Raw genomic sequence first — 17,327 nt, forward strand, 5'->3', positions numbered from 1 at the left:
GGATTTATATATTATATATTTAATGTATTAAAAACATTCTCAGCATAAAAATAATTGTATAAGATGTGCCCAATGAAAACTATATTTGTAACCATATTTAATTAAAATAAGATCAAGGAATGAAACTGAAAAAGTGTTTTATGGACAATATATTATGAAATAGATAAAGTTTTTATACACTAATTGTACGGAATATGTTGAATCCCGAGTGTGCTGTCGATATTATTACACCAGGACATTGAGGATGCCAATGTAGTTCCTTAATGTCTGTTTGACCTTGATGTATAAATAACAATTGCGGAGGTAAATCTTTCAGTTCCTTATTTTCTATTTCTTCTGCCTGATCAGCTTCTACTGATAGATCCCATTCTGCAATTTGATCATCAGCTCCACCAGATGCAAACACTGTAGCTTCCTGAGGATGCCATTCTACTGTCGTAACTGGTGCAGTATGTTGTTTGAACATGGCTAATGGACGTGTATTAGAACCAAACTGGCGTAAGTCCCACACACAAATTAAACCATCATCACCACCAGATACAAGAAATTGACTTTCTTTACGATTCCATGAGATTACATTAACGTCAGCTGTGTGAGCATCAACTGCTGTTAACATACAGGCGGATTGTGGTGTTACTCTTGTATCCCAGATTTTAATGCTGTTAACGTTACAACAACATTATGATATTGTATAAAAAATGTATGAAAAGGTAAAAACATGAAGTTTATTAATATAACTAGAAACAGATGACCAAATATATACCTTTTATCAACAGAACATGAAGCTAATACATTTCTTTCATTAGGAGACCACTGAAGATCTTCAACACTGTGTGGTGCATGTGAATTATAGGGTCTTTGATCCACATGCCATGTTGTACTAGCATTATTGTCATCAATACGCCATATATGAATGTTGCCTTTGCAATCACCAGAAGCTAAAGTACCTAATTCTGTTGAACACCAATCAAGACCGTACCCTTCCGAAAGATGTCCTTTGAAAGTAAATAACGGTTTGGTATCACTTTTCTTTTTATATGCACGAAGTTGTTCCTCATTTTCAAGTACTCTTAATTGTTCTTCCAAATCCCAAATGTGTACACGACCTACTTCACTCCAACTTGCTGCTAATGGTGTTTTACCAATCCTCGTATATCTGTTAAATTATAAAAATATATTTCTCCTACATATAATATTTGCTAGAAAGATTATATAGTATTGTGGTGAGTAGAGAACAATGATAATAGTTTCATATCATAACAGTGGATGACTGAGATACAAAGATCAACTTTGTTTCCTTATTGGGATGCTACACTTGATTTATTTGTTTACTTGTATAAAATTATCGCTTTAGTAACCATCTACAAAACTAACAGTTTCGATACTGCATAATATTATTATTATAATTTATAAGATTCGTCACTAAAGCTGAGATATTAAAAAAGATTTCTAAAGTAGTATAACTATATTAATTGGACCTAATGCAATGCTTTAGATATGGGCACATAAATTAATTAAATATTCCAATTTTAACAAATACTAAAATCTTCTAAAGAAATATGTTAAATATTATAGACGTTTCAATTGATATTATTTAATATTTTTGAGTGAATTATATAAAAACTAAAAAAATTATTGAATTATAAAAGCTCCTGTATATTTACCTTACTCTATTAACGCAACCCTGATGTTTTATTGGCGCAACAGACATTACTGGGGATTTACTCTCTTCATCATCTGATTCATCATCTTCCAATTCATCGTCAGAATCTTCATTTGTTTTATGAAGATTTCTCATTTTCATAACAAGAAGATTATTTACATGAGTTCTGGCTGCTTGAGTTCCAGCAATTAGGTACATAGTTAAGGGATAATCTTCTCTATTATCTCCTAAATCATCTAAAATAACATCAAAACTAAGACAAGGTGCACCAGACTGAGCATGATGTAACATTTTATATGCTGTTTTGTCAACAATAAGTTCTTCTCCGCTTTCTAGTGGTTTCCCAGGAAGATATACACTAGACTCATTGTTCTGCTCCTCTTTCGCTTCATTGTCTGAAGAACTTTCTTCATCGCTGTCATTACTGCTCTCATCCATATCCTCAACATCATCCATTTGTTCACAATCCATGCTTTTAGGTATTTCTTTATAAAAGATAGTCATCTTAATAAAAATACATCTATAAGTAAAAATAAAGAAAGTTTTATTGGCAAAGGATATAAGTTTTCAAGTACATAACCTAACTTTGTATACTATACAAATATTTGATAGTGAAAAGGAATATATATATACTTTATGAAATATATAAATGTGAATACATCGTCTATGAAACATAAATAAAAAATAGTATTTTGAAAAACTTAAGCAGTTTTCAGCTATTACATAAAATGTTTTGAAAATTACTTTCTAAGCGAAGTTCGATGCACGTGGATACACAACGTCGATTAACGCACACCCTTAAAGTATTTAAATACAAGATGAGCTCCTGTCCAACCATTTTACTGAAATGTTGACTGTATTGTACTAGTTTTTCCATTGTACTTTATTGGCAACTTTTTGTGCGAAATCAAATCATTTCAATTTGAAATAATACAAGTTAATAACAATGATAAGTATAGAATTACAATAATATTGAAGAAGTCATAGAAAATTCAATTACATAATTATAAAAAAAAAAAACCAAAATCATTCATGGTACAACCACATATTTATATTTCATTTTACAATTAAATAATTTCCGCATTACTTAGTTTTATGGTTTATAAAGAGAAAACTTTTGTTTTCTTCAAATGTATATTCTAAACAGTCCCTATTGTAATTCTTTGAACAAATCAGTCTGTAAACTACATGCTGATCCATAGTATGCAAAAATTTGTAATGATTGCAGAATCAACTACAAAGCACTATCACATACCATTAAAAATCTTGTTTAAAAGAAATAAACTGATGAGGTATAGATATGTTTAATTATGACATTTGTAACATTCTTTGAGTATATGCAAACAACATGTGAGAGGTAATCTAATTCCAGAGTTTTGTCTTGCATGAAATACCATCCACTTAACGTATGAAAATGATGTACTTATTTACTTATAGAATACAAGCATTATTTGCTTCCCTTGGAAAAACATGAGAAAAATGAGACTTGAGCTGGTAAAACTGCTCCTTTACGGATCAGTTTATTAATTAATCTATATGAACGAATCTAATGGTTGTAATAGTAATGACATGACAATGATAGCAATTGTGATAATAGTAGTAACAGTATTGGTAGTAATAATTGTAGCATTAATAGTATAGTAGCAATATTAATGACAATAGTAATAGTAGTAGTAATTATGTAATAGCAGTACTAGTACTAGTAGTTATAGTAACATGATTTGTAGCAACTGTACTACTAATAACAGGAAAAGAAGAAAAAAAGGACGAGATATAAGCCATGTTTTTTTACATACAAAATACAACTGTAGCTGTTATCATAAACATTTAACGAGAAAGGAGCAGCAACAAATATTTAACATTTGATGGCAATTGTTCACGCAAATGGATGGTATTTAATATTAGCTGTGTTTATTAAGATGGGAATTGTTACTAGAATTATTCATTAACTGAATCGATGTTACAGTGGTATGTGAATGGTGAGGTGGTGAAATATTGGGATTATGTCGTGGATTCGTATTGTGGAGGCTGTGTATGTAAGAACGTTGGACGGGTTTGTGCTGAGCAAGCTGAAGTAAGGCCTCTGGTATAGTGAACCACTTTCGCTTTCGACCAATAGCACGTGAATCTTCCCATTCTGGTAGTTCTTCTGTTACTCGCATAACCCATACTTGTGTTCTATGTTTGTGTTCCACATTCTATAAAAACAGATTTTTGTTACACCTCATAATACTTATTAATAATTACCATTATTACTTCAACATTGATATAAATATAACACATTTTATTACCTCAAATATGCCGAGACATCTGCCTAATTGTCCTAACACACCAGCCTCCTCCCTTACTTCTCGTAATGCAGTTACTGCAGGTTCTTCTTCTGGTTCAACGCCACCACCAGGCACTATCCAACTATCTGGTCTTCGACTGGATGTAACCAAAAGTACCTGTAACATTATAAATGGTAGAAAATTTTTATCTATACTTCATTTGCACATTAGTAAGAATGATAATGAATAATATTAGAGCGAAAACAATTTCTCTGAAGAAAAAAATATCGGCTGCCATCTGCTGGCTTACCTCATCCTCAAGATCGTTTTTGACACAGATACATGCAGCCCTACGTCTGTAGCCTTCCGAATCGTAAATACGAATTGAATTTGGTTTTTCTTTGACCATGTTCAATTATGAAAATTACGAAATTATGCCACAAATTCATATTTGTCAGACGGCCAGATAGGCCAGTCTATGCGCCCGCATTGTTTTAACGTTATTTGAAGCCGACATGTCATCGACATAGAATTAACACGCGAGCTTTCATTGCTCATATAATTAATTTAAAAGTTCAATCACTCGTCCGAATTAAGGGACGATTTTGTATTTAAATATTACTGTATCACAATAACACCACGAATGTTATCCTTGCACAAAATTTGCTATAACCTCAAAACTTTTAAAGTATTCACATTCACTAGGCAACTAACTCCCTCTAGACTAATATTCTCACAGTAGTGCCTCGGCATACTGAGCTGCACTGAACGTTGTCGGGAGCAAAGCGCACAGATATATAGGAGCAGGTATAGAAATTGCTTTCCCCTGATTGGTCGACATGTCACAGCTAAGAAGTATGTACCGCCCTCACAGTTTTAAACAAAGAGAGAAAGTGACAGCGAAAAAGAAAGCACGACATCTACACAATACGAGCGAAACAAGTTACACCGACAACTAATATCGGTTGTCTCACTTTATCATGTTTATAATCTCACTCTATTCGCGCATCCGTTTGCCTCTTACTTCATTTGAACACTCGGCGCGAGGTTCAATTTATACTTTATGCCCCATACGATTTTCAACCAAACATTTTTAATGTTTTGATACGGCAACCATTTTTACAGTTACTAAAGTATTTGAAAACCTGTCAGCTACAGTTTATATGTTAAATACATTTTATTAATTCTAGCAGTCAATATGGTACTCTACGAGAAGGAGTTTCGAAAGCAACGAATAATATCGAAATTTTATACGATTTTTATTTTTAAAGTTTGTAAAACAAAGCTGAAACTTATTTTCAGAGAAACTTAAACATTAAAGTTCAGAAATATTGTAGATTGGAGCAATTTACTATCAAGAAAAACTAAAGAACTATATGGAACAATTTCAAATCTAGTAGAAATTTTGATCCACAATCTATAATAAAATTAGGAATATAAGGAGATGGCTGTTGTTTGTCAGTCTGGATTACATTGAAAATTTTATTCTTTACGGTTATCGACATTTTCACTTTTGAAAAAACGTAAAGTCGAATTTTACAGCCTGTAATTCTAGAATTTGAACATCGCGCTATACTTTCACGCCAAAGCGAAATTTGACCTTCATCCTGCGCAGATCGTTACTGCAGACTTCGTGACCTGAGATTTTGGGTAGTAAATCGCTTAACCTGATGGGCCTAAGGCCGAAAAGGTCTCGTATACCAGGGTTCGGGCGAAAAGTATTTCCGCAGGTATCAGTGATCCTTTTATTGCTGGTCTAGGTTACTTTCTTCCGGGAAACCATTATATTAGTGAAATATTTATTTGAAATAGTTGAGACAATTTCAAACTGGACGAAATCGTTACTGCACACTTCGTATCCCATAGATTTAAGGTTGTAAATCGCCCGTCCGACCAGGCACGAAGTCAAAAAGGCCTAACATATGCCAGAGCTTGGATGAATAGGGTTTTCATAGGTATCAGGAATCCCTTTATTGCTGGTGTAGATACTTTCTTTCACAGAATCGTTATTTCATAGCATACAAAGTGAAAAACTATATATTAGATACATGTTTATTCCATGAAACTAACTTCAACAACAAATATAAACAAATCTAAAACAAGGACTTCGTTCAAGTAAAAAAAACGGGTTCTTGAATCCCAGCATTTTAAGAAATCCCGAACGTTTTCGGAAAACCTGAACCTGATTGGGGAAACCAGAACATTCTCAGGAAATCCGACAGTTTCTAGATCGTATCCCGATCCTGAAAACCATTCCCATTCCCGTTTCAACCTATTCTTGCATATTGTATGCCATTTGAACTGGTCTTCAATGTCTTCGTATAACTACTACAAATATCCGCCTCATAGTTTGAATAATTATACAATACCCGAATAAATAAACAAAATATTTCGATCAAATAAATAGACGGGACAGTTTCCTAGAATAAATAGATTGAATAATTTGTTGAGATAATAAATAATTATTATTCGAATAAAATATCTGACAGAGAAGAATATTCATTCGGACAATTATATTGATGAAATTTATACGAAGGCAACAAAGACCAGATCAATTTGCATACAGTAATCGAAATAATTTTTTTCGTGGAATAAACATGCATTTCATATGCAGTTTTTCAATTTATATTCTATAAAAGAATAGTTTCACGAAAGAAAGTATCTGAATCAGCAATAAAAGAATTACCAGTACCTGTAGAAATCCTTTCTGTCCGAGCCTTAACACATGCTAGGTCTTTACGGATTCAGATCCATCATGCTAACGGTTTACGATCCCAAATCTCGAGTCACGAAGTACGCAATAACGATCTGTGCAATAGTGGCGGTAGAATTTCGCCTAGGTCAAAATTATTCCTATTGTTTCAAATATATATTTTACTAATATAATGGTTTGCTGGGAGAAAGACTAGCAATAAAAGGATTACCGATTCTTACAGAAATCCCTTTCGCCGAGACCGGTACATGCCAGACCTTTTCAGCCTCGAGCCCGCTAGCCTGTGCAGTTTACAACCCCAAATCTCGGGCCATGAAATGCGCAGTAATGATCTATGCAGGATGAAGGTGGTGATGGAATTTCGCCTGGGCCTGAAAGTATTGCACGAGGTTCAAATCCAGAATCACGGAATTGTCGGTGAATCATTAAAATCTTCAATAATTTGTACCTCTAATAATTCAGTTTCAGCTCTGTTTTATTATTACTCATTGTTTTTGTTTTGTACTTTTCGCAGTTGACGATTACTGAGATAGCTGAATAAACAAAATTTTGTAGATTTATAAATTAGCAATTTTTATCTAAAGAGTAACTTACAAAGATTTTAGAAATGAAAAATTTATAATACAGTGGGCTCTGTAGTTGGGAATTCTACGGGCCGAAAAGTACAAGTCAAATATCGCGCCGCATGTTTCATACATATAGAGCACCAGGGGTACGGATGCGCGAAGAGAGTGAGATCGCGAGCACGGTAAAATAAGACGGCCCAGGTTGTCATCCATGTGGACACTCACACATAGAGCCCGCTAATTTCATTCTATTTCTCTTGATCATTTTCCGTTCTCTTTCTAAACCAACTGCGCGGAGCTGGATGCGCATTAAAATGATGGGGATAAAGACGCTCAGAAAGAGGAAATAGAAATCGCTCGCGATAGGAGGCACTACTGCACATATGTATTACATACACATGCAAGTGCGCGCGAGCCGGTATGTAATAAACCTTGGCATAACGCAACGCTGTGTAGCAAAATGGCCGATTGAGGAGAAATGAGGGGAATACAGCTATCCTCTCTCCTCTCTTTGATAGTCTAGACGCAAACGCAAACGCAATGCGAATTGGGTGGGGGTCTCACGAGGAGGCCGTGGTGTGGTGTGCAGCAGCGTATATCAATGTACACGGTTATTCCTGTATAGTGGTGTATAATGGACATGACATGTTTCCAAATTTGAGGTTACCGCTACGGATCATATTGATTGAACCCGATAAATTACATGAAACATTATTTGCTATGAATAAAATTAATTTTAATACATTATATACATTTATGTTTTGTTTTGAGGGAAGATGGCATAGCATTGCAGGATGTTATGGAAGAGAATAGGTTTGAGTAGGTTAAAACTTCATCGCGCGCATGTGGGCGAAAAGTGGGGATGCTCACCACCGAAAATTTAAAGAATAGTGTTGTAAATGGAAAAGGCTGTAGTAGCCTCAATATAATGCAGTCAATCAAGCCTTATTCATGGTTGATTGCGTGCTGTGTTTGTCATATGAACAAGTAAATTAGTACATATTATAGGTATACATCGAAGAAAATTACATAGAATGTCAAATAAAAATGACGTAATAAATAAAACGTAATACAAATACAATGCGTTGTTAGTACTACGGTGTGGCAGGCATTCAACCTATAGATTAGCACTCTTAAATACATTAAACGATACTTTAATGTTGTATTTAACAATTATTTGTAAACGTTTTCAATTTATGATTGTATTCGACGAAACTCGAGAACTTAGGAATTCTGACATTTAGAAGTCATAATGTACTTTTGAAAATTATTCTCAGTTTCATATTTTTAAGTTCCTACACTTCTAATGATTTTGTATCAATTGCAACGTTAATAAACAGGGATTAACTTTCTACATCTTAGGTAACGACTTATTTATTAATAAAAAAGGGTAAAAGTTTTAAATAAAATAAAAATAAGTGATACATTAAAAAAATATTCTTAAGGAGCAATAAATTAAACTTTAAGTTGTTTAATTATTGCTACATGATCTATTTAAATACTTAATTATTCCTTCATCACTTACATATTATACAACAAACTAACTTTGTAAGGAAAAAATTACAAGTCGGATCTAACACCAAAACCAGGTTCTGGTGGTGGTGATGTTAGCGATGTTAATCCTCCTGCGGGATCTGCAGCAAATCTGGTTGAAGTTTGTGGACCTGGCGGTGGTCGTTCACCTTTCTTCAATCCATTTATTATAGCAGTAGCACTTTCTGGAGTTAAGTCCTCCTATAAGAAATATTATTTACTTACAAATTGTATACCCTTCAACATAAATTTTTTTTTAAGAAATCATAGAAATATTTTCAGTCCCATTAAGTGTGTAAAGAGCATGTCAAATTATAGATATACTTACATAATAGTCATCATTAACTTGAAACATTGGTGCATTAGCACATGCTCCAAGGCATTCAACCTCAGATATTGTAAACAATTTATCTGCAGACATCTCTCCAATTTTACAATTTGTAGCTTTAGTTACAGCATCTACGATAGAATCAGAGTCTCGTAACCAGCATGGTGTACATGTACAGATTTGAACATGGTATTTCCCCATTGGTCGTCTATTGAACATAGTATAAAATGTAGCTACTTCATAGACTCTCATATTGGGTAGATTCAATATTTCTGCCACTTTATGCATAGCAGAAATAGGTAGCCATCCATGCTGGCGTTGAGCTAAGTCTAGCAGAGGGATCATTGCACCACGTTTATGCCCTTCTGGGTACATTTTCATGAGGGCCTCAATACGTTTTTTATTTGCTTCATTAAATTCAAATGGTATTTTTGGATTGTCCTCTTCACTGTCTCTATGCTAGAATTTAAATGTGATATAAATATCTTATTTACAAATGTATTTATGTTACAAATAGGAGTACGTACAACAAAGAGTTGATCTGATGTACGAATCGTTGAATTGTGTAGCCCTCTAACATGTTTACAGTTCTGTATAAATAAAATATATTATTAATTTACATATAAATAGCATTGCATTAATTAAATAGATGTTAAGTTATAGTATGTTAAAAGATAAATAACACATCTAGTTAAAGATATACTACAATTAAATAATAATTACAAATTTTAATTTCCGCAAATTAATTAATATATACATTTCATTAATTTGTAAAATAGGTTTTTACTTTAGATGATATAAAATACGAACACTGATAACATAATGCGTTGTTTAAATTTATTTACAGTTTAAATCTATTTATATCATTCATAATTATAAGTAAATAGTATCAACGAAACTCTATAATATATATGGTAAAACTATGTGACATTTGATGTAATCATGTAATTTTGAATTGATGTATCTTTCTATTTAAAGCTTTCGTTCTGTTTTCGAAAGATTATAAAATGAAAGAAGTACGCAGTTTTATTATGTACAGTTAACGTTAATCTAAAATTAATAGACTTTTTAAAAATATATATGTCCAAATTAATAGTTATGTAAGAGTAATGAAGAGGTTATGATAACATAAGTTACAATATATTAAAATATATAATAACTCACATTGAGAGCACGAATGACACGCGAAGTAACAAACATTGTTATGCAATAATCGTATATTTATTATGAAAATTGTCCCAAACTTATGTCTCTTTGTTTTGTTACGCGTTTATGTACTACTACAAATTGTCATATGTTCGTATGATTGTATTTGTCCACACAGACGAGAACTTAATCGCTATTTTCGTGCATCCGTCGCCTGTGCTCCCTCTGAAACACACAGCGCAATATTCTATGCTTGTACAGCATTGGGTCCTATTTCTGCACACCTCCAGGCCGCAGATTGATCCGTTAGCGAGGGTTGACGTAAAAATTTTTTCTGTTTTGATTGGTTGTCAATTCACTGCTGAGATAAGATTCACTACGAATTGAAAGCGCAGTAAAATGATAGGAATGTGCGCGCTATCTTAGGGTGTAAGAACAGGATTAGGGAGTAAGATACCATTGTTGTATATGTTATATAGAGTAATGGGACTTATTTCTGTACGCTTTTTTACTCCCTAAGCTGACACGCACATCCCCACCATTTCACTACGCATCCAATTCGTGGTAGATCCTGCCTCAGTGCGAATTGTCAGACAATCAGAGCAAAGAAAATTACTATATCGACGCTTGCTAACGGATCAAGCTACGGCCTGAAGGTGTATCAAAGGCTATTACACGGGCTAAGTGTTGAGATGAACATCATCTATGCGCATATGGTCAATCTCTTTCATGTTTTATGGTGTAGTAGTTTATATTGTACGTTCGCGAGAATTTCCGCGCCGCGAGTGCGTTCAATTATTAAAGAAGAAAAATAAAGTTGTAGACATTTAGTTCATATATATTGTACAATGTAATGTTTATTTCATGTATATTATTAAATGTGTACACCATTTATACTATTATTCATACAAAAAAAGCAAATAGTATCAAGAAAATTTGTACATTTATAAATACAACTTTTTAACGTCAATGTTACACATAATTTCATCTTAAATAAAGAAAATAATGTCAAGTACAATAACCGGGAAGAATTTGTTACGACCCACTGGACTGCAATCTAAGAATCTTCAAGAATATTTAAAATCACGACCTCCGGAAATATTGAATAAACTCTATCACAATCCTCCAATTTGTTTAGCTGTCTTTCGTGAATTGCCCGTAATAGCTAAGCACTATGTCATGCGATTATTATTTGTCGAACAACCAGTACCTCAAGCAGTCATTGCTTCTTGGTGTTCTAAACTTTACTTTGAGGAACATCAGAAGGTAGTGTCAATATTAAACGAATTGAATGTGTGGAAGGAAGTTTCCATACCAGGAGGATTACCTGGATGGATTCTTAATGCTACATTTAAAAAAAATCTAAAAATTGTTTTACTGGGTGGTGGAAAACCATGGACCATGTCAAATCAAATGGAAACCGATAGTAAACCAAGAGACGTAGCATTTTTAGATTCATATGCGTTGGAAAGATGGGAATGTGTCTTGCACTATATGGTTGGTTCACAACAACAAGAAGGTATTTATCTTAAGTAAAAGAAGATACAAGAAATACAGTTAACAAACATTTAATAACATTGTTTAATAATTATTTTACAGGTATTTCTGCTGATGCCGTCAGAATACTTTTGCATGCTGGATTAATGAAACGAGATGAAGCTGATGGAAGTCCAGTTATTACACAAGCTGGGTTTCAATTTCTGTTATTAGAAACTGCATCGCAGGTAGCAAAGAATAGATTTATAAAATTTGATATATAAAGTACTTACAATAATCACAAGTTCTTTTATTAATATAGCAACTATATAATATTTATTTTCTTTGAACCTAATTCCAGGTGTGGTACTTCATTTTACAATATTTAGACACAATAGAAGCAAGAGGTCTCGATTTAGTTGAATGTCTTACATTTCTCTTTCAATTAAATTTTTCTACACTTGGTAAGGATTATAGTACTGAAGGAATGTCTGAGGGTTTACTAACATTTTTACAACATTTACGCGAATTTGGCCTAGTTTATCAAAGGAAACGAAAAGCTGGAAGGTAACGCTTGCTATTAATAATACACAGTATGATTGCACTTAAGTGATATAGTAAATCGTCTGCTAAAGAAATGAAGGTGTCAACAAATCATGAAATAAAATATAAATTGTTTTGCTTTGTTGCATGTAATTATCATTCAAAAATTTGTCCATATCTATAATATGTTAAAGATCAGTTGCTTTATGTTAATAAAATGTTTTATATTTTCAGATTTTATCCTACACGATTAGCATTAAATATTGCTACTGGACAAAACAAACCATTATCTAGGGATCCAGAAAAAGAAGGTTATATTGTTGTTGAAACAAATTACAGAGTATATGCTTATACAAATTCAAATTTACAAGTTGCCTTACTCGGTCTGTTCTGTGAAATGTTGTACAGGTATTTTTGAAAATATATATTTAAATATATAAGAGTTGTATAAAATAATGGAAATATTATGTTAAAATAATTCTTCGTTAATATACAGTAAGATTATCTTTGACTTTTAATACATATGAAATATATATATCATATCTGTAAACTTTGTTTATCAGTGTCTTTTCATAAATGTAGTCACAAATATTTTTTATGTCATCTTTATTAAATTTTTGACACTTTTCTGTACATATTCAGGCATCTATTAATTAACTTTTAATAACGTGCAGCCTTAGGCTATTGATAAATTAATACATTGATTAATGTTTAATAAAAATCTGTAGATAGCTGAAGGGTTAAAGAAATAATTCTTAGCACACTTCTTCTGGTTTCAACTTTATTTTAACCTTTAGGGCTCTAAATACTCCCGGCCGAAACGGTCCGTGGGGACGGCGCGCGGCTAGCGCTAACGGTCTTTATGGCTTAGAGTAAACGCATATCTGCTTCCTTCGGCTAAAACGGCGACTTTCGCCAAACGCATATATGCGTCCATAGAGCCCTAAGAGTTAATAAAAATATTTTGTCTTTAGAGGATATCTTTGAGTAATGTGTATAATTTTTTGGTTCTAATCTTTAAAATATAATATAGGTTTATAGATGATGCTTCCATTATTTTGTTTAACTCTTTATTGCGTGCACAATACTTATTAATATTTTCTTACAGGTTTCCAAATTTGGTCGTATCAATATTAACAAGAGACTCTGTTCGTCAAGCTTTAAAAAGTGGTATCACAGCAACTCAAATTGTAGGGTATGTTTTTCAAAAATAATTTTCTTCGCAAAACATTGAAAAATATGAAAGAAAACAGTTAATTTGCACCTTGCTATATTAACAGTTATTTGCAGCAACATGCTCACAGTAAAATGATAGAGGCAGGTCCTCCAGTTTTACCACCTACAATTGTAGATCAAATTAAATTGTGGGAAAATGAAAGAAACAGGTTTATATTTAGCGAAGGGGTTTTATATAGTCAATTTCTTTCTCAGACTGATTTTGAAGTACTTAGAGATCATGCCCTTTCTACTGGAGTATTAATTTGGCAAAGTGAAAGGTAATTATACTTTATAAAATGAACTTTTTCCATTTCACTTAGAACATATATAAAACTTAATATTCTTATTGTTTAGAAAACGAACCATGGTAGTTACAAAGGCAGGACACGACGATGTGAAAAAATTCTGGAAACGATATTCCAAAGGTTCCAGTTAGTCAAACAAAATTCTAAGATTATGTGCCAGAATACGAGAAAACTTTTATATTTAGTTATGCTGTATTTTCTTAACTTTAGTACTTGTAATATAAGTGACTTATTAAATACGTACACCAAAAAATCGCCTATATATTATATCATTAAATTATCATAAATTAAAAATGAACAATATGATAAAGGAAATTTCAATTGTTTATATTAAGACATGATATGTATAAATCATTTTAAGTAATGTATTTTTCGCAAATTTAAGGAAATTGACAAATGAGTGAGTATTTTGAAGAGGTAATAATTTGTTACCGTTATTATGTAATTATAAATTTCACCAATTTATACAATAGATAAATAATTTTATAATGTTAAATATAAGTTTGTAAAATTGACCCTCATTGCACAGGGCACACAATATGTTTTTATACTGTATGATATTCAATTAGGATATTCTTTTTGAAGCAAAAAGCTACAATAGAATTTTTAAATTATATCGTTTATTTAATTTTAAATAAATTGTTCACACTTGTTTTAAAAAATGCTGTTATCAGTTCCAAATATTAGAAGGCAAAGTTTCTTCTTGTCAGCGCTGTGGTGCAGCTTTTGGTTTTGGCATTTTATTTAATAATCCCTGAATTTCTTTCTTTTCATCATATGTTTTCCATAGCTCATATAAATTAATAATATACCGAGCAATTTCCTGAATTTTTTCCATGTCTGCGTTCAGTTCAGCAAACCATGACTTTACATCCTTTTGTAGTATGACGCAAGCTATTTGTAAACATCCTACAATGCATGATTTATAAAAGTTTAAATCATATATTATTTGAATGCATTACTGAAATATGTATATTATCTTACCAATTGCTATTTGATAGGGTGGATATAGTAGACAAACATCTGTTCGTAAACTGTCATTAATTATACGCCAAGTAAGTGTTAATAACTGATCATCTGGGCCCACATCTTGAATAAGCGTCAATAACGGACGATATGGTTGATAAACAATTAAACAACAATCTAAATGTTCCATAAGATAAAATTCACATTCCAAAATGTGATTTGTACGATATGGAAATTCTTGAGAGTATGCATAATTAAATTTATTTTTTACTGGAAACATGTGTAATACGTATTAAATGATATATTAATTTTTAATTCATATAGTTTATAGAGTCAGTTACATACCTACAGTTTGACAAGTTGTAATTAACCTGGTATTAGAAATAACTCCAAATTCTTCTACTTTGGATGCTAAAAAAACTGATGTAGGTGCTAACAACAATGGATCTATACATTTTAAACTATTACGTGCATAGAATCTTTTAAAATAAACAGTTGCTGTAGCAATAACTTGTTGCCTGAGTTTCAGTTGTTCACCTAGAACTTGAATCACTAAAAGAAACAAAAAGTTATTATAAAAATATCTCATAAAATAAAATTATCATAAATAACTGTATTTAGTTGTGTATAATTTATGGTTATAAGAATATTATAATAATATATAGGTTATGAATGTAACTTACAGTTTGAGAAAAAGATAAATAGTTTTTGATATTCTTCTTCTGTTAAAATAGAAAGATCATGTTGCCGTTCTCGGACAAGGTCTTGTTTATCTAGAAGCCATTGTTGGCTGGAACATAAAATACTTGAATAACTAACAACACACGATTGTAATAGGTAGTAATACTTATATAAATATCTTACTGGTGTGAACTTTGCCAAAAATTGCCAGCCATACTATTGTTACATTAATTATTGCAACCGAGAAACAATTTTGCACGGTTCAGAGTTTTTTGACTGTTCTCTGGTTTACTACCGAATCGATTCATTTAACTTCCATTTTTTTCAATCGTTGCGTGGTTATACGCCCTCGGTATAACATTCGGAAACGTCAATACATAATATTTTTCTGGTCACTGGTGACATTTATGTTCATGATTTCTTAAAACACTATCAAGCGAATGTTTTTGTATTTTTAAAATTTTTATCGATTTCAGTAATTTTTGAAAGTGACTGTACTAATTGTAGAGAAAAGTATTTCGTCATGATTCACTATGTATTCCAAAGTTCCCTATGTATGCTGTCAGGCGATTTGTTGATTTGTTCAAACTAACTTTTACCCATCAAAAACTATACAAAAATATATAGGAGAAAACTTTACTGGAATTCACTTTAGAATGATAATAGAAGATAAATATTTAACAAAATATACAATATTCTGGTGTTAATGCAGTATGGAGAGAATCAAAATTTGGTATATATGCAAATCAAATCTACATTAACAATATTATACAAAAGTGAAATAGAAACCAGCAACTTTACACTTTTAAATATATCGAGGTTTTCAAAATTTTAGTATACAAAAATGTATAACAATCCTGAATTCTAAATTATCAATACTTAGATGTACTAGATACTGTTTATACTATTAGTAGATATATTTTATACATTTATTATTAATAGTACTATGGTAAAGTACACTATATGGCATACATTATACTCAAAATATGTTCATATAAAATTATTTAGTCAAAGATATAGGTGGATCAATATTTCTTTTTATACGTGGGTGTATAAGAATGAAGTAATGCCTAATGTTCCGCACAGTTAACATTTATCGATTACTAATCACGTTATTTAATAAGACTTCTAAAACAAAATCTTAATTATTCTTAACCGAAACAGAAATTTTACCACCGAATATATTGAGAATTTGTTCCAATCAATTTTTCGTTTGAAAATATAAATAATTTAAAGTATACTATAGACATTAATGTGCTCAGATTACTAGGTCGAATTTTTAATCCTTGCGTAAAAAGTATAATAATGCCCGATATAGTTTTCATGACACCATTTTATTTTTAGTCTTGCGTATAATTACGGTACAGTATTTTAGACGTTAATTTGCGCTATCATCGATCCGCAATTACGACTTAACATCGGCCGAATAAATGTACCGGAAAATGAATGTTCCACGTTCAGGGACACGTTTAAATAAGGATACGCAAGCCGATAAAAGCAGCAAAGTCAATACTGCTTTATATAAAATAATAAATTACAATGTTCTAATCGCATAGCTAAAACCTTGAGGAATTATAGATCGGTATTAATAAATTATCTAAATAAAAAATGATAAAATCCTTAACAACCAGTAAGTGTAACATCTATGAAATGCACAATTTGTATGAATTTACACATTGATTATTTATATCAGTTGGAATTTTAAGTGAATCTATAATAAAAATTTTTTTTTATCTATTATTTTTTTTTATAAAACGTACTTAAGAAAGGTAAAACTTGAAATAAAAGTTATTTATAAAAACTTTCCGATTATTACTTACAAAAATGATAATAAACTTGCACGATAAACGTAATCATATGAAATAAATGGTTCACGAGTTTATATATATTTTTATAACATACTTGGCTACTTATAAGCG

At 31.7% G+C, this 17,327-nt stretch overlaps 5 protein-coding genes across 7 annotated transcripts; 1 reads left to right on the plus strand and 4 right to left on the minus strand.

The window, feature by feature from the left end:
- Positions 1-23: 23 nt before the first annotated feature.
- On the minus strand, positions 24-2,486 carry L(2)09851 (WD repeat-containing protein 1 l(2)09851). 2 transcript variants are annotated; one of them, XM_078177122.1, is made up of 4 exons: positions 2,297-2,426; positions 1,665-2,183; positions 764-1,156; positions 24-659 (listed from the first exon to the last, which is right to left on the minus strand). In XM_078177122.1, exons 2-4 carry the CDS (start codon positions 2,165-2,167, stop codon positions 173-175), a joined length of 1,383 nt encoding a protein of 460 aa, XP_078033248.1. In that variant the 5' UTR covers positions 2,168-2,183; positions 2,297-2,426; the 3' UTR covers positions 24-172. The 2 variants fall into 2 exon arrangements, with proteins under 2 accessions (XP_078033248.1, XP_078033247.1); XM_078177121.1 differs by having other exon boundaries at positions 25-659; positions 2,408-2,486.
- Positions 2,487-3,561: 1,075 nt separating this feature from the next.
- Positions 3,562-4,701, minus strand: Aps (diphosphoinositol polyphosphate phosphohydrolase 1 Aps). The gene is made up of 3 exons (XM_078177124.1): positions 4,244-4,701; positions 3,955-4,110; positions 3,562-3,861 (listed from the first exon to the last, which is right to left on the minus strand). The coding sequence occupies exons 1-3, from the start codon at positions 4,340-4,342 to the stop codon at positions 3,565-3,567; spliced, it is 552 nt and encodes a 183-aa protein (XP_078033250.1). The 5' UTR covers positions 4,343-4,701; the 3' UTR covers positions 3,562-3,564.
- Positions 4,702-8,634: 3,933 nt separating this feature from the next.
- Nd-24 (NADH dehydrogenase ubiquinone) lies at positions 8,635-10,457 on the minus strand. The gene is made up of 4 exons (XM_078176868.1): positions 10,238-10,457; positions 9,601-9,663; positions 9,074-9,532; positions 8,635-8,946 (listed from the first exon to the last, which is right to left on the minus strand). The coding sequence occupies exons 1-4, from the start codon at positions 10,271-10,273 to the stop codon at positions 8,773-8,775; spliced, it is 732 nt and encodes a 243-aa protein (XP_078032994.1). The 5' UTR covers positions 10,274-10,457; the 3' UTR covers positions 8,635-8,772.
- Positions 10,458-10,715: 258 nt separating this feature from the next.
- Mrn (general transcription factor IIH subunit 4 marionette) lies at positions 10,716-13,947 on the plus strand. Of its 2 annotated transcripts, XM_078176687.1 has the most exons (7): positions 10,720-11,738; positions 11,819-11,943; positions 12,057-12,262; positions 12,473-12,646; positions 13,347-13,433; positions 13,519-13,734; positions 13,811-13,947. In XM_078176687.1, the coding sequence occupies exons 1-7, from the start codon at positions 11,225-11,227 to the stop codon at positions 13,890-13,892; spliced, it is 1,404 nt and encodes a 467-aa protein (XP_078032813.1). In that variant the 5' UTR covers positions 10,720-11,224; the 3' UTR covers positions 13,893-13,947. The 2 variants fall into 2 exon arrangements, with proteins under 2 accessions (XP_078032814.1, XP_078032813.1); XM_078176688.1 differs by lacking the exon at positions 13,811-13,947 and having other exon boundaries at positions 10,716-11,738; positions 13,529-13,683.
- Positions 13,948-14,467: 520 nt separating this feature from the next.
- Positions 14,468-15,893, minus strand: Cycc (cyclin C). The gene is made up of 5 exons (XM_078176689.1): positions 15,592-15,893; positions 15,411-15,517; positions 15,073-15,279; positions 14,746-14,997; positions 14,468-14,670 (listed from the first exon to the last, which is right to left on the minus strand). Exons 1-5 carry the CDS (start codon positions 15,621-15,623, stop codon positions 14,468-14,470), a joined length of 801 nt encoding a protein of 266 aa, XP_078032815.1. The 5' UTR covers positions 15,624-15,893.
- Between the last annotated feature and the right edge of the window lie 1,434 nt (positions 15,894-17,327).

The sequence above is a fragment of the Augochlora pura genome, chromosome 3 (assembly GCF_028453695.1).
Source record: "Augochlora pura isolate Apur16 chromosome 3, APUR_v2.2.1, whole genome shotgun sequence".
NCBI lineage: Eukaryota > Metazoa > Arthropoda > Insecta > Hymenoptera > Halictidae > Augochlora > Augochlora pura.